The sequence below is a fragment of the Trichosurus vulpecula genome, chromosome 4 (assembly GCF_011100635.1).
Source record: "Trichosurus vulpecula isolate mTriVul1 chromosome 4, mTriVul1.pri, whole genome shotgun sequence".
Classification (NCBI taxonomy): Eukaryota; Metazoa; Chordata; class Mammalia; order Diprotodontia; family Phalangeridae; genus Trichosurus; species Trichosurus vulpecula.
In genome coordinates, this window is record NC_050576.1 from 268,943,714 (window position 1) to 268,969,296 (window position 25,583).

Consider the following 25,583-nt stretch of genomic DNA (forward strand, 5'->3'; position numbering starts at 1 on the left):
TTTAGTCATGACTTACAAAAATTAAATTTATGCACAGCTTTTAAGAAGTTAATTATGTAAAATGAGGGTGCACATCTGTAAGGAACATAATAAAGCACTTTATTCAGTTAAAGGGTGCTTCATGGGTTCATAAATTATTACACCAGTGAGGGACCTTGGAGATACATTTGCCATATAAATATTGACCAGTGGCTGTTGTCATTAGGAAGATAAGATACAAAAATCTATTTGCTACTTTGATTTCATTATTAACATTCCAACTTTTCTTGTACACAGCTTGTTTGTATACAACTGTTTGCACATTGCCTCCCCCTTAGACTGTGTGCTCCTTGAGGGCAGGAGCTGCCTTTGTATCCCCAAGGCATGGAGTAAGCACTTAAAAAATGTCTGACTGACTACTTTTCCAAAATTTTAAGTAGAACAAAATTTCATTTATACAGAGTGGGTGAGGGCTGACATTGTCCCACAAAAAGAAATTTTCTATTAAAAAAGAGAATTTTAAAATACATTTAACTATTATGTTTATTCTCCCTAAAAAATACTTGAAGTAGTTGAGTCTACTTTGTACATGTTCTGAGCTTCTAGAGGAAAATCTATCAAGATAAGAAAGGAGGAAGTGGTTAGTTAGGAAGGGGATATAGCTACAAAGAAAAGATGAGAAATGTCTTGTACAGAAATGTTTGTTGAACTGACTTACTGGAAGTATCTCAGTTCACTGTTACATAGAGGAGGGGAAGACATTTTTTAAAAAACCTGTTATTGCTTTTAAATAATTATTTTGGGGATGGGATAAAAATAGGGGCTTCTTGGCTACTGGTTTTCAGGGTGAAATCTATAAATAAACTGTGAATTGCAGACAAATTGTATATAGAGCAGAGCTTTGTAACTTTGGAGTCCATGAACTTGTTTTTCCTTTTTCATATTTTGATACCTGCATTTTGATATAACTGCCTTTCTGTAATTCATTTTAAGCATTTTAGGCGTCTGAGAAGGGGTTCAAAGGTTTCACAAGACTGTCAAAAGGGTCCATGACAAAATAAAAGTTAAGAATTCCCAATGCAGAGCATTTTTTCAATTCTCTGTGAATTATAGGAAATATGTATATAAAAATCTGGGAGTCCAGCTTGCTTACAGTTTAGAGCCCAGGATTCACCCAAAGCACAAGGCTTGCCCACAATAAAGTCATCTTTTAGTATTATGTTCTGAGTTACTTTAAAGTAGATAATATGCAAATAACCTTCATAAAATAAACTCGCACATTTATTAAAATGGTATTCTACCTGTATGGTATCTGTGAAATTTTAATGTAGGAAACTTGATCTGATACAATCTTCAAAGCACTTTAATTAGCATAAAATCACTAAGGCACTCAGAGTTGTTACCAAGATCAGTCTAACAGATCTGAAATGGCAATCACCTTCATTTTTTAGAAAAATGGGGTTTCGTTGTATGATAGATTTTTAAAAAAATTCATTTTGGATTATTTCTAAAAATAAGTATTCACTTATTCCAGTCTCTAGTAAAAGACTATTAAGCTATTTAACAATTACTCTCAGTAACCCAATTCTGTATCTTTTAAGCAGAAAATTTCACACTTAAGAACCTGATATTAAAAAAACAATAACAACAAATCTTACCTTGATGGTCCCACAAGAGAAACTGTAGCATAAGGGTCACAACTCTGTCCATTTATGAGAGGCAACCCGTGGCATGCCTTGATACTAAGAGAAAATAAATAATTTTTGTAAAACTGACAAATCATAAATCAAAGTAAGACAGAAAATATTTTTAATACACAAAAGGTTTACAGCTATGTATTTTATTTGTATACCATTTGCCTGGATTATATACATTTTATGTAAAATATAACTATAACAAATATGATTATAAAGAAATCCTATGTGCTGCATATTGCATTACATTGAAAGTACCAAACATATCAATTAGTAGGCACCAAGACCTCAATATTATTCAACACACTATTCTTAAGTCTTTTGAAAACAAAAGCTGCAAATAAAAAACATTCAGGGACATCTGTGGTGTGATACTACATCAAACCCACTGACGTTTTTAAAGGAGAAAAGACAAAAAACAAGTAGCACACATTTTAATTGCGTGAACTGACAAACCAACATACAGCGTCATATCCTTTACCAAGGTGTGAATGAGATATAAGGAAACTGTGGTTTCAACCTTTAATTCATAAATATGTGGGTAAGCTTGCATGAGAAGTAACCTTTTCAACCAAATCACTTCTTGCAGCATTACACACAATTATGAAATTTTTTATTTTGTACCTTGGCAACAGCTGCAGCTACATTTTTTTTTGCAGAAAATATTTTCAACCTTAAGAAACAATGTTGGCGAATTATAGAGTAGTGACTTGCCACTAAGATCTTTCTGAAGACTTGCTGAATATAATGAGGTCAATTTCTGAGAGCTTGCCTTTCTTAATGAATAGTGGGTATGTGCAGTGTAGTCTGTGATGAAAGATGCTACCCCAAAGCAGACTAGGTAGGGAAACATTCTCATTCCTCTTTATCCACCATGGAGGTGGGATAGTACTCTGCTGAAGGTACATCAAAATAAAATATGAAAAACATTTTCTGAAATAAAAGAAGTATAATCCCAGATAATGTGTTCTAGTCTTTAGTTCTAAACTTCAGTAGACTCAAAAAATTTCCCAACACTCTATGCTACCTGACCAGTCAGTCCTAAAATGTCAACTCACTTCTGTCGAGCTGAATCACAGCAATGTCTGATCATATTGTGTTAATCTCATAAAACAAAATTTATCACAAATTAACCTCAAATCAAGGAAGATATGTAATGAATTATATGATATGTACTCAACATGCAGAGTTACATTTTCATGCAAATATATGAAGGATTTCAGAGAATCCACTTTGATGTGACAGTTAAGTGGTAAAATCAAAACATTAGAATACCATCATTCTAGGTCTTCTTTAAGTCTACTATGACAGAAATGTAGAGTACCATAGAATGGAGATTTTCAGAGAACGTACTGTAAACTAAAAATGCTTTACAGAAAATGTTTTTATTTTGTTGGGCAGAAAAACTTAAATAAATTATGTTCTCTTCCTTAATTTTAACATTACTGAAAAGAAATTATTAAATAACATATCAAAGTCCATAGTCTTTGCAAGACAATATGATCGTCATTTTAAAACTCTTAGAGGAAGAATCTGTGATTTATTCAGTGTGGGGAATTCCCAGTATGGGGGCTCTCTTTACCAATGCAGATCACAACCTCAGACTCAGTAGATCAGGCCTAGGAAGTTGTCTGAGGCATACAGAAGGTAAATGACTTGGGAGACGATGGGGGTGGGGCACAGAGGCAAACAGCTAAGTGTCAGGGGCTGGGTTTTAAACAAGACCTTTCAAGGCCTGGGCTCTAACCACTGCCTCATTAAAAAATCAAGAGATAAGAAACATAAGGGCTCTTTTCTACAAGTATTCTATACATCTACCTAACTTGGTGAATAGCATAATTTTACATATACAACACTTATCTAAAATATTATGTCATAACACCTTTCCTAATAATCTGGGGGAATAAATTGTCTTTCTGATTATAGATCAAACCACAGCATGACATTAAGAGCATCTGGGCAAGACACACCTTTTTTCCTAATGATTTAAGTCTAATGGGTACTACTTTGTAATCTGTTTACTTCTACATAATATATTTGAACCCTAACTCTGTCACTAATTATCTGAGCCCCAGGTTTTAGTTTTTCTGTGTCAGGCAGTGGCAAAAATCACAACAACAAAAACCACACTGTTCTTTATTTCTTTTTGAGTCAGATAGTCTCTAAATGGAACTCTGTTCCTAACAAAAAAAATCAAGAAAACCCATAACTTTTTCTTTGCACTGGATCAAATATGTGCTAAATGTGTTAAATAAAATATGTTAAATGGAATAGAAATGCAAATGATTATTTCTAAAATCACACTGCCTAACGAAAAAAGAGGGAAATAAACTCCATCCAAAGAATTCTTTTTTCTTAAAAAAAAATTAAGTAGCAAATAAATGTCCATACAGAAAACATTCTAATTGCTAATTCCTGAATCGGGTGTAAACTGTTGAAGACCAGATTTAAGTTTCAGATACAAGATGTACCAGATATGGATAACTCTACAGTTACCAACTACCAAATCTAAGAGTCTAAGATTAATATATTTTAACTCAGCAAATGATGTGAGCTTCTGGGCACTTCTGTTTTGATAAGTTTCATAACACAATTCCAATCTGTGGGGGGCAGTATCTGAGAATAATCATCATCTGTTATAAATTAATAGAAGTCAATGAATTATGACATGTAAGTTAAGTCACAGATTTAACTGAATACATCTACTTTTGTAAGGAGAACATAAAAATTATAACCAATAACATATGGGGAGCTCCCTGACCTACACCTTAATAAGATTTGGGCTAGCTTCTTTCCTGTACTGTTTTGATCGATCTGCCTATTCTGGATTCTATCAATACAGATGATAAGAGAGAAGGGTGGCGAGTGGATAGAGAACAGACTTAGAAGTCAGGGCCTGCCTCTGATACCTACTAGCTTTGACCTGGTATAAATCACTTCACATGCAGTGTTCCAAACAACTCTTGAAGGCTCTAAGTTGCTGGGAGTGTGCCTAGAATGAAATCACAAGTCTCCTTCCTTGCCCTGCCCCCAACAATGAAAAGAAAGATGTCAGGCAAGCCCTCATTTCCTGCTAAACAACCAAACACTATATATGCAAGTATACATATATATATATATATAGACTATTAAATCATTAGCTCGTTTTGAATTATAGGATGAATATTTTTCCACTTATATTTTCATACACCTTTCTTCACGGTCCATTTAGTGAACATCTATAAATACACAAAACCTTAAACTACAAGAAAAGAAAAACCTCACATAACCCACTCAGAAAGCTGAAAATGACTCCATTTGTTTCAAACCAAAAAATCCAAAGTTTTACATGCTTAAGTGTATTTGCTAGATCTAAGAGTTTTATGTTTAGGTATCACATAAGAAAGTTTACTACTTAGAGTCTTTTGAAAATATTCCAAATTTTAATGAAAACTGGTAAGAAATCTAGCTTAAGAAACCATAATTTCCTTTCTCACTGTTCCTAGTATTAACAGTATTTGTTTAAATAGGTCAGGTGGTTGCTGTCTCAATTGCCTGCTGTCTTGGCCTTTCATTTTTATCCCTTTTGGTACTGATTTTGAACTTCGCTCTAAAGAGTTGGTGATGATCTGACTATACCTGTACAGGATTCAGAAATGACTCCCACGTCAGTAAGCAGTCATTTCCTGTTTTTCAAACTATAACCAATTCATTTTTTGTGATATTACTTATTGAGCACATCCAATGCTTCCCAAGGCTCACTTTGAAAAAAGTATTCATGATATATAAACATGAAGTTTCAGCCTCTGGCTTCTCTTGTTTGTTACTCCTGAATTACATTTTGCCAACATATGGAGGTGGGTGGGGTGGGTGGTAGGGTGCATAGGATATATACAAAAGTTGTATAGGAAAGGAGGAATAGACAGTATCACTGCATGGACGTAGTGCACTGAATGCACTACATTGATAATAAGTTCACCCAAAATATTAACAGGACACAAAGAAATAATTCCTTATTGGAACAACCCAATCCCAAATTATAGACAAAAAAATGGGATATAAGAATCCTAGGTGAAAATGGAATACTACGAATAAGAAGTATCACATCACAGCCAGAAAAACATTTATTGTAATTTCTTGTCTTTCAACCTTTTGAAATACTTTTGCTTATATAACCCAGTGTACCAATTTCACAACAGGAAGACATTTATCTCCTCTGAAAAACCCTTCTTAGGACAAATCTTATTGATGACACAGTCAAAGGAACTGTGTAGATTTGGAGGAATGTATTAAGTAGGGTATAAAAACACCAAGTAATGATAATGGCAAGGCAGAGTTGGGGGAAGCATTCAGGTGTGAAAGAATGTAAAGAGTAATGATAACAGAAGGACAAGAAGCCAGGAGCAGCCAACAGCCTTGTCCTAAACCACTTCAGGTGACATCTGTGGAAGGGGAACACAGATTATAAATATTAAAGACATACTGGGACTTCTTCCACTCTCTGAGTACGCTATTCTATTTTTAGGTTATTGTACCACGTGGAGAGAATTTTAAAGTATATGGTTACTCATGATCTGAATCGGTTTTCTTATCTAGAAAACGAAGGGGATTGACTATATGGTATTTACAGTACCTTCCAATTCTGATATTCCATAATCTATAATTTGTTAACTAGAAAATAAGAAAAAGGCAGACAATTACTACTTCAAATGAACTTGAAATAAACTAAGTTTTCTGCATAGATACTTTTTGTATATAGACATGCAACAATGTAAACTAAGAGAAAAACAGTACCTACAAATTTGAGATATATAGGTTCTGTATTGAACAAAAACTTTTTTTCTGCTTAGGCTGGATATATTATAATTAGCGTAGTGACAACACTGTCCTTCCTTCTTTCTTCTAGAATTTTATATTAAAACACTCCTTTTGTCTTTCTCTTCTTACTGGTTTGTTACCAGCAATAACATCTTCCTATGAAAAGGCCAAACAAGTATATGCAAACGTCTGAGTGGCTGCTTTTACAAAGCCCCAGAACCTACTGCATTTAATATGACTTTGGAAGGTCTATAAGCTCAGATGTGATGCTACTGCCATTACTGTTCTCAATTTATTGGGAAACAAGGGTGATAATATGGGGGCTGCTAGGTGGCGCAACGCCTGGAGTCAGGAACACTCATCTTCCTGAGTTCAAATCCAGCCTCACACACTACCTATATGACCCTGGGCAAGTTACTTAACCTTGTTTGCCTCAGTTTCCTCATCTGTAAAATGAGCTGGAGAAGGAAATGGCAAACCACTGCAGTATCTTTGCCAAGAAAACCCCAAATGGTGTCATAGAGAGTTGGACAGGACTGAAATGACTGAACAACTACACACATGATCATGTAAGACACTGTTAATAGCTAAAACATGGTGTTTTCCTTAGGTGTACAGTTTATTTCTGAAATTATTTTTCTCCTCTTTTCAAAGTGTACACAAAGGCAAAAAAGATCACAATGTAAAGTCAAAAGAGCTGGGTTTGAATTATAGCTCTTTAAACCTACTAGTCCTGAGGTCTTGGTCACTTCATCATTCTGGTATCACAAATAACCCGAAGCTTTTGTGGAATTTTGTGAATAATGGAAAGAGCAAGATACCTCACAGGTTTCAACAATTGCTTGCCTATAATGAACCCAACATACATGTTGTTTAGGCAAAGTCAATTTTCTTAAGGGTGTGATGCTCTTAAAAAGTAACCAGAATGAGAAATCACAAATCACAAATCTAGATAAGATACTATCAACCTAATTTATTTTATAGAGCAGAGTTTCTGTTATTATAACTATTAAATTTTCAAAAGAGAGACAGATATAGGAGTATCAACATAGAGATACTTTTGTCTGGAACCAAGTTTCACTTCTCATTATATTTTTACAAGAACATCTGTTCCTTACATGTGAGATATTTCTATCCTTCTAAATTATTTTGAAATTTCTCCCCACAACAGTGCATTCTCTGTGGGAGGGGCATGGCTTGTTTTGCATGGTGGGTTCTTCAGAAAGCCAGAAGGGCCAGTTTGACTTGCCTTTCTAATTCTCTACTCCTTGGCTTCAAGTGTGACAGTGTTAGATGATACAGCTGACTAAGCACATTTTCAGTTTACAATTTGGTGGGAAACCATCCTGGCCAGACAAACTGTATGGAAACCCTGAAAAGGCTCTGGATTCTCTTAGACATTCACTATCCAATCCTACCTGACAACCTATGACAATTACATCTGACTCCAGTGTCATCTCTGCTTCCTCAAAATGTTACCTCCTGGCCCCCTCACTATAATAATGGCCTCCTTACCAGTCTTACCATTGCCAATCTTTACCCATTCCAATAGGCCCTTTTCACTTCTATTAAAGACATTTTAAAAATCAACAAATAGACAGATCTCTGACTGTGTCACTGTTTTGCTCAAAAAATGACAGTAGCTCCCCCCCCACAGCCCACAAGATAAATGGTAAATCCTCTGGCTGAGATCCAAGGCCCCCCATCCACTGGGCCTGGCCAAGGTCTTCAGTCTTATCACACATCCTCCCCCTTATCCAATCCATCCTTTGAGCTTTTTGGAAGCACGCTGCTGCATCTCAGTGCTAAACACTGGGGATACAATGAATAAAAAGATAGTCCCTGCCCTCGAGGAGCATAGCATCTAATAGATACAGCCCTCATCTAGGCGCCAGAAAAACAATACTATTAAATGTGGTTCCCTGACTGTATTCTTCCCTCTCACGCGACCTTGTATATACACATACCAGCCTCCTATGTGGAACAAACTCCCCATATATGTCTGCCAAGGGAAATCTTTCTTTTCCTTCAAGCTAGGTAACCATGTGGTGCTATGGATAGAGTCAGGTACTTGGAGTCAGGAAGACCCAAGTTCAAATCTAGCATCAGATACTTACTAGCTGTGTGACTCCAGGCAAATCACTTAATCCCTATTTGAGTTAGTTTCCTCATGTGTAAAATGGGGATATTAAAAACACCATTCTCCCAGGGTTGATAAAGTGCTTTGCAAACCTTAAACACATATAGGTATACTTCCATATATAACATATATACACATACGTCTCATTATATTTCTACAAGAGCATCTGTTCCTTATGTGAGATATTTCTATCCTAAATTATTTTGAAATTTCTCCCCACAACAGCGCATTCTCTGTGGGAGGGACATGGATTGTTTTGCATGGTGGGTTCTTAGTGAAGTATACACACACATACATATTTTTATGTATATGTGTGCATATATAGGTGTTTATGTGTGTACATTCATGTTGCATATATATATATACACACACACACACATACATGCATACATGTATATGTATACTAGCTTGCAGCAGTAGTAGTTGCCCTAGTTCAAGCACTGCCTCTTCTATGAAGCTTTCCCTGATTCCCAATTAGAAGCAATTCCTCCCCCCCGGGAAATGTCTCACAGTACTGTCTGATGCTCTGTGTGTGTGTGTGTGTGTGTGTGTGTGCGCGCACACGCGTGCACATTCACAGGAATTTTAGTTACACGTGGATGTGTCTTATTCTAGTTATTTATGGACATGTTCCCTCAGGGCAGAGCCAGTTGTATTTCATTCTATCTTAAACACTTCACCCAGTACCCTGCACACAGCGTTCAATAAATGTCGGCTTCTTGTTCAGTCTAACATCTCTCCACTAAGCACTTGTATGCTTATGCCAGGGGAAAAATAAAGTTTAGAAAATGCAGCGTAGGAGCAGCTATGTGGTGCAATGGATAGAGCACCAGCCCTGGAGTCAGGAGGACCTGAGTTCAAGTCCACTCTTAGACACTTGATACTTACTAGCTGTGTGGCCCTGAGCAAGTCACTTAACACTGATTGCCTTGCAAAAAAAAAAAAAAAAGAAAGAAAGAATGAAGCCTAGCCGCTATTTTCACAGAGTTTATCTTTCAGTAGGGAGATCTGGAACAAATAAAAAGAATCTTCATAAACCAAATAATGCATGAGCACACAAAAGACCTAAATAAAGTGCTGTGGGAAGATCAGGTGGCCTCTAAGCTGCACTTCAAGGAATGGGGAGGAATTCAGTATGGCAGTAGGGCATGGAAGAGGGAGAAGGAATGAGGCATTTCATGTGAAGGGAATAGCAAGAACGAAGAAAAAGAGATGGGGCATTACTGGGAGGAGTGAACAGCCTAGGCTGCCCGGGTAACTGAACGTGGAGAGGGGAGGAGAAGAAGGTAAGGCTGAAAAGGTAGGGTGCTGCCACAAGGGGTGGGGGGCCTAGAATGCTAGGCTAAAGGGTCTGAACTTTACCAAGAAGGTGATGAGGAGCCAGTGAGGCCTTCGGAACAGTGAGTGACAAAGCCAGGTGTACAGCTCAAAGATCTGGGCTTCTGTCAGCAAGGGTTCCACTAACGTGCTACTGCACCACAGTAGACAGCCTTCATCAGCTGCCTTGACCAAAAAATTCATCACCCTGCTTCTAACCTGGTGATGAGTCCTCCCAAACTTAGCTGAGTCAATCTTTGGAAAATGAGGCAGTTTGTTGCTGGCTATACTGGAAGTCGTCCCAACTTTGTGGGACCTATCACAGCTGTGCTGGAGCACATAAATACAAAAAGAAAAACTGGTTTTGGCTACAGAGTTCGGGATGGAATGGAGGGAGGAGAGAAGGGAGGCCAGAAGACCTGTGAGGCTACTGTACTAGTCAAGGGAGGTGGTAGTGGCAATTCAGTACCAAGATGGGGGAGGGGGAAAGGGAGGCAGGAAGAGTTTGGAAGCAGGAGAGACAAAAATTATTCCTGGGGTAGAAATCATAGGATTTAGGAACTGGATGCATATGAGAAATGAGTGGGAAAAAACAAGAAACAACAAGGCTTTGAATATGAAAATTGTGGCTGACAGTACCACTACCACTTAGTACCACTGTCCAAAAATAATGAAGTCAGAAAGTGGAGGAATTTTTTTTTTGAGGTAGAGGAAGGGGAAGGGTATAAAGGGGAAAAATAAGAGCTGTGTTAAGATAGGTTAAATGAGGTAGCAAGTACATTCCACAGAGAGAGAAGAGGGTCTGGAGATTTGGATATGATGTGCATGCAGTAACGGTGGTGGAAGCTGTTGGAGTAAATGAGATTGCTAAGCATACAACAAGAAAAGAGGGACAAAGACAAAAGCCTGCCAAAGGCAGTATAAAGAAATGAAGAGTGAATGAAGGGGATATTAGGTCAATCAACCTAAGTCAACCCTTTTTGGGGGAGGTGGGGTTTGGAGGAATGATAAGTTCTGGTTTGGAAATGCTGAGTTTCAGATGTCTAGGGAACATCTAGTTTGAGATGCCCAAAGGGCAATTGGTGATATAGAACTCAACTAGGGCAAGAAACTAGGGCTAGATGTGGAACTATGATATAGAGAACTGAGTCAAATTTATAAGAATACAAACCATTCCCCAACTGATAAATGGTCAAAGGATATGAACAGGTAGTTTTTAGAGGAAGAAATTAAAGATATCTATAGTCATATGAAAAAATGTTCTAAATCACTATTGATTAGAGAAAGGCAAATCAAAACAACTCTGAGGTACCACAACACGCCTATCAGATTGGCTAGCATGACAAAACAGGAAAATGATAAATGCCGAAAAAGATATGGGAAAATTGGAACACTAATGCATTGCTGGTGGAATTGTGAATTGATCCAACCATTTTAGAGAGCAATTTGGAACTTTGCCCAAAGGGCTATAAAAATGTGCATACTCTTTGATCCATCAATTCTACTTCTAGGGCTGTATCTCAAAGAAATCATACAAATGGCAAAAGGACTCACATGTACAAAAATATTTATGGCAGTTCTTTTTGTGGTGGCAAAGAACTGGAAATTGAGGGGGTGCCCATCAATAGGGGAATGGCTGAACAAGTTGTGGTATATGAACGTAATGGAATACTATTGTTCCATAAGAAACGATTAGCAGGCAGACTTCAGAAAAACCTAGAAAGATTTACATGAACTGAGGCTGAGTGAAGTGAGCAGAACCAGGAGAACATTGTACAGTTACAGCCACACTTTGCGATGACTAATTTTGATAGACTTAGCTCTTCTCAGCAATACAAGGATCTAAAACAATTCCAAGAGACTCATGATGGAAAATGCCATCCACATCCAGAGAAAGAACTATGGAGTCTAAATGCAGATCAAAGCATACTATTTGCTCTCTCTCTTTCTTTATTTTTTTTGGTTTAGTTTATTATAGTTTTGTTTCTTTCTCATGATTCATTCCATTAGTTATAATTCTTCTTTACAACATGACCAATGTGAAAACATGTTTAATATGAATGTATATGTAGAGCCTATATCAGACTGCATGCCATCTTTGGGAGGAAGAAGGGGGGAAGGGAGGGAAGTGGGGAAAATTTAAAACTCAAAAGCTTGTGAAACTGAATGTCGAAAACTAAAAATAAATTATTTTTTAAAAAATTAGATTTGTAACTATGCCCAAAGGACTATAAACCTGTGCATGCCCTTTGACTCAGCAATACTACTTCTAGGTCTGTATCTCAAGGAGATCATACAAATGGGAAAAGGACCCACATGTAAAAAATTTTTAGCAGTTCTTTTGGTGATGGCAAAGAATTGGAAATCAAGGGAATGCTCATCAATTGGGGAATGGCTAAACAAGTTGTAGTATATGAATGTAATGGAATACTATTGTTCCATAAGAAATGATGAGTAGGTGGACTTCAGAAAAACCTCGAAAGACTTAAATGAATTGATGCTGGGTGAAGTGAGCAGAACCAGGAGAACATTGTACACAGTAACAGCAACACTGTATGATGATCAACTATGACAGACTTAACTCTTCTCAGCAATACAAGGATCTAAGACAATTTCAAAAGACTGATGGAAAAGGCTATGCACATACAGAAAAAGAACTACAGAGTCTGAATGCAGATCAAAGCATACTATTTTCCTTTTCTTTTTTTTTTTGTTTCTTCTTTCTTGTGGTTTTTCCTTTTGGTTCTACTTCTTCTTTACAACATGACTAATGTGGAAATACATTTTTTAAAAAAAGAAAGAAACTAAGGCTAGACATACAGATCTGGGAAATCATCTTCATGGAGATAATCAAACTCATAGAAGCTGATGAAATCACCAAGCCAGACAGTTATAGAGAAAAGAGCCCAGGACAGATCCCTAGGATAAATACATAAGTAGCAATAATACCAGCAGAGCGTGGCACTTCCTAAAGGCAAAGGAACAGAGGAAATTCAGAGTGATGGAAAAAAGGTGGTTAGTCAAATGATAAGTGCCAGAGAGACGAACGAGGAGGATGACAGAAAAGAGGTCAATGGGTATGGCAATTAGGTCACTGATGATCTCTGATATAGGCTTCAGTAAAGTAGTGGGGGCAAAGGTCCTATTATAAGGGTATGATGGAAGGATGTGAGGAATGGGAGCAACAGAGTATAGACAACTTTTTCAAGAAGTTTGTCTATGCTTTTCCCAATAGATAAATGGCAAAAGGATATGAATAGGTAGGTTTCCAAGGAAAAAAAAATTAAGAATCAACAGTAGTATGAAAGTAATACTACAAATCACTAAAAGAAATTCAAATGAAAACAAATAAGGTTTCACTTTGTACTTATCGGACTGGTAAAGATGACAAAAATGAAAATGGCCTTTTTGAGGAGGCTGCTGGAAGACAGGAATATTGGTACCCTGTTGGTGGAACTGTGAACTGGTTCCACCATTCTGGAAAGCAATTTAGAACTATGCCCCTAAAGACCAGGTCTTTATGGTAAAGAGATCAAAGAGATAGGGAAAGGATCCATATGCACAGACACATTTATAGCAATTCTTTACCGCACTAACCTCTGCAAGATTTTTGAGGTTCCAAATGCTGGATCCTCAGGGCCTTTTCTAGCATCTTAAGACATAGAGCTAGACACCTCAGAGGTCCTGAGCCTGCACTGTGATACCTAGCTGCTCAGTACTACTGGCTGCTGCTCTGCTATCTCTCCCTAGGCTTCCAAGCTCCTCCACAGGGAAGTGTTCTAACCACTTGGGGCTTTCTCATAGGAGTCTTCCTTCTTGATACCTCTGGACACAGTCCTGAAAACCATATATAGCATGGCTCTGCTTGTACTGGTACCCTCTTTGCTGCAGAAATCCCCTTTCCTATTGCTCATGGGCTCCTGGCTCAAAATCTGTGCCATGCTGGAGTGGAAGAAGTCACTTCTCGTAGTTTCTCATCAGACAGATATCTTAATCATACCGAGGTTTTGTGGGAGTAGGGAGGTGAGAGCTTGGCAGTCTGCCTCCAGCTCAGGCAACTATTTTGGCAGGAATTCTCTGCTAAGCTTTTAAAGCCTTCTGTGACCTGGCCCTAGCCTACCCTCTCCACTCTTTTATCCATTCCTCCCCTTCCTGCATTAGCACTATAGTCGAGCCACAATGACCTTGCTATTCATCATCAATGATACGCATGTCCAGCTGGGGGACTTTGCACTCACTGTTGCCCATGCCTGGAATGCACTCCTGCCTCACCTTTGAGAATCCTCTTTTTCCTTCAAAATGCTGTTCTGAGATACTGGGATTCTCTCAACAGCTAGGACCCTCCTGTCACCCCAAATTATCTTGTACTTTATTAAAATACATGTCTCTCCTGATAGAAGCTTCTTAAGGGCTGGGGCCATTTTATTTTTGTTTTTGTATATTCAGTGCCTTATACATAGCAGGAGTCTACTAAGTTATCTATGTATATGTCCCCAACAACAGATTTACCAAATATTCACTTCATGTGAGAATATGAAAATCCTTTGGATACGGCCAATAGAAGAATATGCTTTGTTTGACCATGCTTATTTGTTAAAAATGGTTTTCTTTTTCTCTTTTTTTTCAGAGGAGGGCTGGGGATGGAGAAAAAATAAATGTTAATCTTTAAAAATGTATTCTTTAAAAAGAATATGACAGTCCAATCTATGCTCTTTAAGTTATTACGGAGGCACTCCTTCCCCCAAATTAGACTTAAAACTAAAAAGAAGCAGATTTTACAAATTTAACATTTATAAAAATGTACGAGTGAAAACGCCAGTAAATAGCTCTCTAACTTGATCCTCGTAACAACCCTGGGAGGCAGGTGCTGTGCTTATCCCGACTTTACAGATGAGGAAGTAGGAAGAGGGAGGCTAGTGACTTTCCCAGGGTCCCACAGCTAGTAAGCATCTGAGGCTAAATGTGAACTCAGGTCGTCCAGCCTTCAAGCCTACCGCTCTAGCCACTGCACCACCTAGCTCCCCACCTTTATACAGCGCTTTCTAGTTTCCAGTCTTTTTCTCATAATCACCCTTAGACTTTAAGGGACTTAGTGCTAGTTACACTGCATGTGAGTAATAAAGCCAGGTCTGAATGCCAGGTTTAAAGATGATGAATTTGCTTGGGTCAGGATGTGCGCTGTTTCTCATATTAATATCCTTAAAGCCTTAAACGCTGTTGGTGATTATTAATGTTCAATTGAACTGTTATTTCCAATCCAACCCCTTGGCACTATGCCACGCTGCCTCTCCCAAGAAAAGATTAAGACATAATTCTCATCTATAAGGGTATCACTTAGGCTTTTATGGAGGCCTCACTCTATATTCCTTCCTATATTAACTGTCCCTTCTACAAGATCATAAAGGAGTACAATTATCAAAGAAAAAAAACAAAATCTTTTTAGAAAACTTGTAAGATAGCTGATAATCGACTGGACAGTTTGCTGGCAGCCACATCTAACTAGTAACTTGTGTCCTATAAAGACTAGCCATGCAAAACAAACTGCAATTCAATTTTGGGTGAGAGAACAAAGCTCTTAAAGCTATTCCAAAGATGCCTGAGATACCTAGCAATAACAACAGCAATGACCACAACAACAATAAGTGATGTTTACACTGTGTTTTAAGGTTGCAAAATGCTCTACACACTTCATCCTCACAACAGCCTTGTGAGGTAGGAATTGTTACTATCTCCATTTTATAGATGAGGAAATTCAGCCTGAGAGAGATTAAGTGACTTGTCTAGGGTCACACACCTAGCAAAGGTCTAAGGCAGGATGTGAACTCAGACTTTCCTGATTTCAGATCTACCACCCTAACCACAAAACCAAGCTATCTCTCTAAATATCTAAAACTAAAAACTACTGGATGTAGGATTCAAAAAACAATTTCTAGTCAATTTTTTTGTAAAAGAACTATTCTTACTGTACGACAAGTTGCTGGCACACAGATCCATTATCCGTGATGAGTTCATTCAGTTTTAATTCCAGATGAACTTTACCCTGAAACAAACAAAAAAGTGCATTTATTAGTGTTCTTTTAATGACAAAACATAAACATGCCACATAAAAATAACATGTGAATACACTTTTAAGTAGTAATCAAGCTATATAAGCAATTTAGACTATTCTACTATTTTAAAGATTTTAACTTATCACCTTAAATGATGATGCTAATATAGATGAAACAGTATGACTCTAATGGCTCAGTTGCCCTAGATGAGAAATAAAATAATACACATTTGAGAGTAAAATAATTTGAAATAAAAGCTAAAAGTAATAATATTAGTATAACAGAATGACAGGAGAGATATCTTCCCTTCCAAATACTAATATCACTAAGCTAGAAGACAAAGAAACCAATCCTAAAACCAATATAAAATTAAGGCTAAGTTAAGTAAGCAATAAGGTCTAAAAGTTTTTTTGTTGCTTGCTTATACCAATCAGCATTCATTGAACCACTAAGCAGAAGACACTGTGGGTAATACATAAAAAGAGCAGACCTAACCTGTCTCAAGCAGCTTACAATCTAGTTGGGGAAACAAGATGTATAGCTAGGAATCAAGAATTTGCCAGCGTGAGGCACTCTAAGTACCAGGGAGATGTCTATATTGAAAAGCAAAAAACAAAATTAAATGCAAAAACTAAGTAGATAAAAGATTTTTAAAAAAACTACATGAGTATAAATTATGTGTTTTAAGAAATCTGGTTTGCCAAATTATATATAAACAATGATTTCTGTGGTTTTATTAAAAAAACAAGGGAGGCACAGACACCCTAACTTTCTTCAATTTTAACTACTGAGAACATATGATACCACTATTAAAGCAAAATCAGTGGCACTTTTTGTTTAAATTTTGCTTTTTATTGTTATAAACTTGTCAAATATCAACAAGCATACTTTTCTATACGAAGAACAGGAAAAAAGGCCTACATACAAAAGCATGGACTCCAACTAAGTACATCTTGGGTTTTGGATAGATAACAACTTTAACATGACAGCTCCAATACTGCCCTGTTTGTTTATCTCCCCTTTTGAACTTTCTCCTGCTCTCTTCTGTATGTTTTTAAAGATTTTAAAAAATATTCTTTTCTTCCAGTTTTTACTATCACTATCATTTTCCTCCATTCTGTTGCAACTCTCTCTCCATAAAGGTAAATAACCATAGTCATGTAAAACAAACCCACATATTGGACAGGCCCCATTTTCATATAATCTTAATAAATTTATATTGGAAAAATTAATGCAAAGAGTACAGACGCATGCAGAAGAAAATTTTTTGATAATGGCAGTCAATTTACAATTAAAAGGTAAAGTAGTATTATGGCTACAAAAAGACAAGACTCTAGATCTTGCTGAGAATCATTAGTGCTGTAACAGTTCCAACTCTGTATGTTCATTACTCCCACTAACAAGTTAACAGCACATGCTTTAGGCATTAATCTTTAGAAAAACATAACTGTGAGCTGACTTGGTCAAGCCAGGGAGTGGGGACAAAACGTGTCCACGCATGATGGAGAAAAACTATTAGGAGAATACTCGAAAAACTCAAAAGGTACTGAGCTACAGAAAAAGACGCTCACTTCCAGTCAACACAAACTATCATGCTCAGAGTTTCTTTGTAATTGTAAAGAGACTTTATCACAGACAAAATTACATTTTAGCCCTGACTTCCACTTTTGACCAAAAATTGGTGAGAAAAGAACTAGATGACAGTGTTATTGTTCATCTCTTTTACTTCCTGCTACACGCCACAGCTAAAACGGGGACAGTTTACATAGCCAGACTTTTCATAAGGCAAAGTTACTAAGCCAAAAGATAAGTATGCTTTTTCCATAAAAAATATGCCTTTTTGTTATAATGGTAGCTTATCAAATAGCTAAGCACAAATATTATTTTATTACATATATATTTTTAAAGTCAAGTATATAGTGTTAAAGCAGGATTTTCAAAAATGTAATCATCTAGTTATCTAACTGATCTTCATTTTCAATAGTTGCTTAATCTTATTTTCACTTTATCTCAGACTTGGATAGAATATTATTTTCTAAATCATCCTGAATTTTCCCTCCTAGAACTGGGCCTTGCTGGGGTTTTTAGCATTTCCTCAGCATCAGAGATTTAAAGCATGATGCCTTAGCGCAGAGCTGTCATTCGAACCTCCTACTTTATGTCTGAAGAAACTGAGTTGCCTGAGTCATCATAAAGGTATGAAGTATCAGAGGTGGAGTTTTACCCAGGTCTTGAAGAATACAAAGGTAGTGCTTGTTCCTTTGTATTTTGTTGCTTATTTTCACTGAATAACAAAACTTCTTTCACCCTATGGTTTATTAAGTATTTACCAGCACTACTAAAACCAGTTTATCTTATCATGATATTCCCAAGAAGGTACTTTCCTTGAAGCTTTGCCATTCATTCCATAACCCTAAGATGGCCTCTTCATGACTTCTAAAAGTTGGTGTTATTCTAAAGAAAGCATGGGAGAAGTCTGGATGTGGGAGGCCTGAGTCAGTACAGTATTGGCAGAGTGAAAGCAGTTATAAAATGAATTTCCAACCCAGAAAAGGGCTGGCCTCTGAAGTTCTCAAGGGAGAAGTGGAAGGGTTGGACACGGCCAACATAGCAAAGAATGAGTCAAAAACAGAATGACTTTTTGAGAGGTCTGCCTCAAGGCATCTGGCATTGCCTGTCTGCAAAAGATCAAGTCCCTGAGGTAATAGTACATATATGCACATGTATGTACTTGAATTTTATATATTTGCATATATGAACCATGTGTGTCTGTCTGTATTGCTTGAGCATCTTGCATTCTCTGAGGTTCTGCCAGTGCAACACTAGTTCTGGAAGATACTATACCAAGGGGAAAAGACTACTGTGTCTGCAGTGTGAGAAACAACTTTGCTGGGTTCAGGAGGCCATTACTGAGTTGGTTATGGGGTGATGGCCTTAAAGATTATCTACAAAGTCATCAGGGATAGAGAGGTTGTATCAGCTGAAGAGGAGCCCATGCTGATGAAATTACAGATCCTTGACATACTGATGTATATATTTACATAATAGCTACATATGTTGACGTACTACTTTATGTTCTTACAAGTGACAAACTAAATGGCAATACAATTAATTAGGTGGATTCAAGATAGTTGTCATAGTTTACTCCATGAGCTCAGCATCCCACCAGATGGGAGCTCTTTTCCTCATGTTGTATCAGTGATTATGGATGGGGGGACAACCACAGATCAACATGACTGTGGCAGAAGGTTTTCGATGAAGGATCTCCAGATCTAAGGATCTATGCTTGACCCCATGCTGGTTAATATTTTTATCCATGGCTTAAAGGCATAGATGACATTCTTATCAAATCTGTAGATGATCTACTGCTGGGAAGAATAGCTAACACACGGAATGAAAAACTCAGAATCCATAAAGACCTTGAAAGGTAAAGCAATGGGCTGAATCAAATGAAATGAAATTCAATAGGAATAAATGTAAAATCGTACATACAAAAAAAACCAACTTCTTAAAATACAGGACAAGAGAAGCATGGTTAGACAGCAGCTTTTCTGAAGAATAGCTGAAAAAATAGCGGACTGAAAACTCAATATGAGCCAGCAGTATGATGTAGCCAAAAAAACCTAACAAAAACAACCAAAATAATCACTAACATTTACATAACTTTAAGGACTGCCAATCTTTACATGTATTATCTCATCTGATACTTACAACAATCCTGTGAAGTAGCTGCTAGGGTACTCAGGCTGGGAAGCTTTAGTGACTCGCCCAGAATCACATGGTTAGTAAACGTCTGAGGCAGAATTCAGACCCAGGCCTTCCTAATACAAAGTCTAGCACATTGGTCATTATGCCATTTTGCCTACTCATTCAATCTTCAACAACATTAAGAGAAGCACAGCTTCCAGGCAGCAGGAAGTTATCACCCTGCATTGCGCCTTTACCATGGAACTGTGTTCAGAGCCAGGCCCCACAGCCTGAGCTAGAGGGTATACAGAGTGCAGGCCAGTAAACAAGGATGACAAAGAGAATGGGGCCCATGGGGATCGCTAAAGGCACTAAGGCTATTTAGCCTAGAGGAGAATAAGGGGGGGGCACACAAAAGGGGAGATAATAACTGTCTCTAAGTATCTTGAAAGAATGTCATATTGAGGAAAGATCAGACTTGTTCTACATGCTCCTTGAAGTCAGAATTTCCATGAGCAAAAGTTGTAAAGAGACAAACTTAGATTTGATGTCAGGTAAAACTTCCTGACAATTTAAGCCATCCAAAACCAGAATGGGGTTGACTAGAGGGAAGGTGGATTCCCTCACCTAGAAGGTCTTTAAGCAGAAGCTAAACAGCCACCGGTCAGACTTGTTACAGAACAGATTTCTTTCGTGTGTGAGTTGGATTATACTGGACAGGTGTTGAGGCCTGTGACTCTTATATAGCAGTATGAGCATTATCCTGATAATCAAGAGACCCTTGTTCTACCTGTAGTGTTGTCACTCATTAATTATGTGACTTTGGCACATGACTTTGTCTATGGGGATTTCAGTTTCTTCATCTGTGTCAGATGAAAGCCCTAAGGTTCCTTCTAGCTCTAAAATCTTATATTCTAAAATCAATACAGAATGTCTTCCCCTAGTATTCAAGGTCCTCTACAATCTGCCTCCAACTTAAATGTCTCTGTTAGGAAAGAAGCCACCCACAACTATACTGCAAAGAACCTAAGAGTGAGTCAGAAGCTGGCCAATCAAACAGGTCAAAGCCATACATGATAAGAGAGTACAAGTAAGTGGGGCCAATGGCTTGTGTTCACTAACTATTCCACCACTTAAAAAGATGGAACTTAGATAGAGAGTGATGAGGGACAAACTGATCGAGGATACCCCTTCAGTTGCATTTTGTCTCATACTGTGGGTATGACTTATAGCCTCCTAATCTCTGCTCCTACTTTATCCACACCCTACCTTCATTATCTGCTCTAAGGTTAGACATGGATACATTTGTTTTTTCCATCAAGGGAAGAATGAGTTTCAGGGCTGTAGCTCTCTGGTCTAAACAGCACTTGTCACTATGTTTCTCAAGATACACCCTCACTTACTCCAACACATTAACCATACCATGATATCTGGAACTCAAGGGCCTTGCCCCTAAAAGAAAAGGGTACTGTATTTGGATTAAGAGGAGCCAGCTGGATCCCAATAGCTTTACTATCGACTACCTTGACCAAATCATTCAATCTTGCTGGGTCTCGGTTTCCTCATCTGTAAAATAGAGATATAGGACTATACTAGTCCTATGGGTAAAATGTTACTATCACTTTCCTTTAAGTATTCTCTATTCCAGTAATCTACCTGGACTTCTCACTGGTCCCTGCTCTTATCCTGCTCTCTCTCTCTCTCTCTCTCTCTCTCTCTCTCTCTCTCTCTCCTCTCCTCTCCTCTCCTCTCCTCTCCATCTCCAACTTCTGAAATCTTTCCTTGTCTGAAAAGCACAACTCAGGTGCCACTTGTCCATGAACTCTGGAGCGCTCTCTCCTTCCTCAAAGTTTTATGGTGCTACATTCAGACCTTTCCTCTCCTCCTTAGCTCATTTTGTTTGTATTGCAGTCATGTATTATCTCCTCTCTCCTCATCAGAATATAAGATCTTTGTGGGCAGGGACTCCATTTTATCTTTGCCCAATGCCTAGAAAAGTGCGCTGTGCAAAGAAGAAATGAATGGAAATGATAGAAAATAAGGTTCTAATGGGGGAAATGGGAAGAATGAGAAGTGATTATGAGAACAGGTAGTAATAAAAGGGGGGATGGAAGGGGCCTCAGAAGCTATCTAGTCTAACTCAGGTCTAACTTAGAACATCTCAATAGTCACTGAGCCTATAAGACTTTTGGTGAAGAGCAACCCATCACTGTCAGAGAAACTATGCCTTTCAGAGTGCCAATGCTTAAAAAGTTTTTCATTATATCTAGCTAAAATCTGCCTCAATATCTTCTCAAAAATTATAAGATATAATTAAACAGCTACTATAAGATGTAAATATACCAGATTTTTAAGAGATGACCTGAAGGAAAAGTTGATAGATAGACTTATGTTGATCCCTTATACTAAGTCCACAGTTGCCTAGCAGATATACATAAAAGTGAAACAAAGGCCACAGCAAATTAAAAATACAGGCTTGGAATGTAAGCAAATCCTTCATATTTCAAAGGATCTTTTGAGAAGGCTTATGTAAAAATTACTCATGTATAATAAAAATTTTGAAAAATATTTTACTCTGGTTGCTTCCAATTGTAGAAAACATTTGTGTAATTGCTAGTAAATCATTTAATTGCCCTGAGTTAAGTTGATTAATTTATTTTACAGACCAACTAATACATTTTCTTATTTTGTCTGAATGTGTAATACTGGTGGTTTCTATAATAAAATCAGTCATTATCTACTTTATCTATAATAAATCACTTCAAAGATAAGTTTAAATTCATCTAACTTATAACTTACTGATTTCTCCATATAGAAGAAATTTGGAAAACTAGTTGCTACTAAAAGTAATTAACCACTACCACCACTTAGATGGAACCTACTAAGTGCCAGTGTTGAAGAGTTTTACAAATATCTCATGTGATTATCTCAACAACCCCAGAAAGAGGTGCTATTATTATCCCAACTTTACAGGCAAGGAAACTGAGGCAAGCAGAAGTTAAAAGGTCACATGGTTAGCAAGTCCCTGAAGCTATAAACTCAGGTCTTCCTGACTCCAGGTCTAGTCCTCTGATAGAATTCCTTGAACCATGTTTCCCTCTCAAGATATACAGAAAATTACAGAATCTGAGAGTTAGAAGGCCATCTGGCTCAATTTATATATACCAAAATATGCATAACGACATTTTTGGTGCTTGCAAAGAAGTGGACATAAAGCCAATGCCCATCAAATGGAGAATGACTAAATAAACAGGAAGCTTATTATAGGGATCACCTCATCTTCCTGTAAGATCTCATCAGCCTTGGTGTACTCCACCTCATCACTACCCAGCACCTTTCCGAGTAGAGGGTGGGGCCATGAACTCCAAACCTCCATTTAAGGAGAGAGCCCAGCTCAGACACAGTCTCGTTTCTCACCTGGGGCACTACTCTGGGATTTCTCTACCAATCCCCCGCCCCCCCACCCCCACCGTGGATACCTCTCCCCCTACCCCTTGCCACTTTCAGCTTCCTTTTGTATTTTGTCTTTCCCGGTTAGATTGAAAGCTTCTTGAGGGAAGGAACTGTCTTTTTTTCATATTTGTAGCCCTAGTACTTAGCACAGTAACTGTTACATTGAAGGCGCTTAATAAAGGTTTATTGACTACTGACAGTAGTACATGACTCTGAAGAACAATACTGTGCTGCAAGAAACAATGAACAGAATTCAGAAGCATGGGATCACTTGTCAGTCAGTCAATAAACATCAATTAAACACCTACGACACGTTAAGTACTCCGGTTAAAAAGAAAGGTAAAAGATAGTTCCTGATCTCAAGAAGCTCACAGTCAAATGGGGGACACAACATGCAAATAACTATGTACAAGATATAAACACACACATGCGAGATAAATTGAAGATAATCAACAGTGGAAAGGCACTAGAATTGAGGCAGACTGAGAAAAGTTTCCTGTAAAAGGTGGGATTTTAGCTGGGACTTGAAGGAAGTCAGGCAGCAGAGATGTGGAGGGAGAGAATGCCAAGTGTGGGGGACAGCCAATAAAAATACTCAGGAGTTGAGAGATGGAGTGTCTTCTTTGAGGAACACAAAGAGGCTAATATCACTGGATCACATGGTGATGGTAATGGTGGTGGGTGGTTATAAAAAGGTGGAAGAAGACTGGCAGTGTGTTGTGGTGGTGGGGAGGGGCACCAGGTTACAAAGGCTTTGAACAACAAACAGAGGAATTTATATTTGATCTTAGAGACAGAGAACCACTGGAGTTTATTGGGCAGTGGGGTGACACAGTCAGACCTGGACTTTAGGAAGGTCATTTTGACAATTATGTGGAGGACAGACTAGACTGGGAAGAGAGTTCAGGCAGGGAGACCAACAAGCAGACTTTTGCAGTAGTCCAGGTGTGAGGTGATAAGGGTCTGTATGAGAGGTGCTAGCAGCACCAGCAGAGAGAAGGGAGCCTATGTAAGAGATGTTACAAAGGTAAAACTGACAGCCTTTGGCCAGCAGTTTGGATACAGGTGTGGGGGGGGGGGTGAAAGTGAGGAGTCTAGTTTGACATCAAGGTTTTGAGCCTAGAGACTGGAAGGATGGTGATGCCCTCAAAAATAATACAATAATCTATATAACCTGATGAAGAGTGAAACAACTACAAAAATAATCTATACAACAACTCTAAGAACATAAATGGCAAAGATATAAAAAGAAACTGAATGCTGGGCAAATGTAATGAGGAAGTCTGGCCTCGAAGAAAGAAGAAAATGACTCCGCTCCACCCTCCCCCTCCCCAATGGCTTGCAGAGTTGAGTGATATCCCAGAGACAGGTGGGATTTCCCACACACTGTCAGCCCTGGGCTGACACACTGCTCTAGTTTTGCTGACCTGTTTCTGTAGTCTTGCTTTACCCTTCTTTCTTTCTTTTTATTCTTTGTTAAAAGGTCTAACTTTGTAGGCAAGGGAGAGAGGAAGGACAAATTTGGAAATTAAGGCAATGTAGAAAGATCAATAAAAACGAAAAATTTGAGAAAGTTAGTATGATTTCACAAATAAAAATTCCTTCACACAAAGGAAAAAAAATTCCAGCCAGACTGGATTTCTGCCAAGGGTGTTGTACACAGTTGCTAGACGATCCTCCTAGGTGCATCAAGAAAATATTTGCCAAACCTTGTACAAACATAACAACTGTGTCATACTGGAAGAGAGCTAGAAGGTGAAAACACCGGATGCTGACACATGTTGGTACACACTTAATAAAACGTAAAGCTCCTGGATGCCAAGTTAATAGTCATCATTAATAGTATTACTAAAAATATCTAATTATCTTTAAGCCAAGCTACGTGACTTATTCAAGTCTATTGCTTCATCTTTCCTAATTACGAATGCAAATACTACTTATTGATCACTTACTCTTGGTTTAATAAAATCTGTATCTATAAAATTATATCGGCCTTTTCCAAGAAAAGACTACCCATAAAATTTATTTAAGTTATAAAAATCAGAAGTATGTTTGAAAAATAAAATGGCTAAAACATGCAAATCTACTGCAAAATTAAGCCTAACAATAACTTCTTTTTACCACTTTCCATTCTATTATGCACCTTTACAAACATTTCATTAAATGAGTAATAAGTCCTTTGGTTTTAAAATATTGATATTCAGTGTCATCCTTACCATATATACACACCAAGGATATCGGTTATTTATACACATTTAAAAAAACTGAGATAGCTTTAAAGAAATTATAACTACTAATTATATAATTGGAACAAAAACTGTCTTCCACTCGTAATTAAATGAATATTTTCTTTAACCAAAATTACTTCACTCTTTTTACTTGCATTTATACACTCCATTCTAGGTGCTAAGAATACAAATACAAAGGTAGAAAGGTAGAAATAATCACTGACCGTGAGAAGCAGGA

At 37.7% G+C, this 25,583-nt stretch overlaps 1 protein-coding gene across 2 annotated transcripts in view; it reads right to left on the minus strand.

Moving 5' to 3' along the window:
* Window positions 1–25,583, minus strand: part of RASA2 (RAS p21 protein activator 2) — a 142,412-nt gene that overhangs the window by 54,211 nt on the left and 62,618 nt on the right. For both annotated transcript variants that reach the window (XM_036757558.1, XM_036757559.1), the window contains 2 exons: window positions 15,891–15,967; window positions 1,638–1,721 (listed from right to left, as the gene is read on the minus strand). In XM_036757558.1, the coding sequence (XP_036613453.1) occupies window positions 1,638–1,721; window positions 15,891–15,967 (161 nt within the window). The remainder of the gene's footprint in view (window positions 1–1,637; window positions 1,722–15,890; window positions 15,968–25,583) is intronic.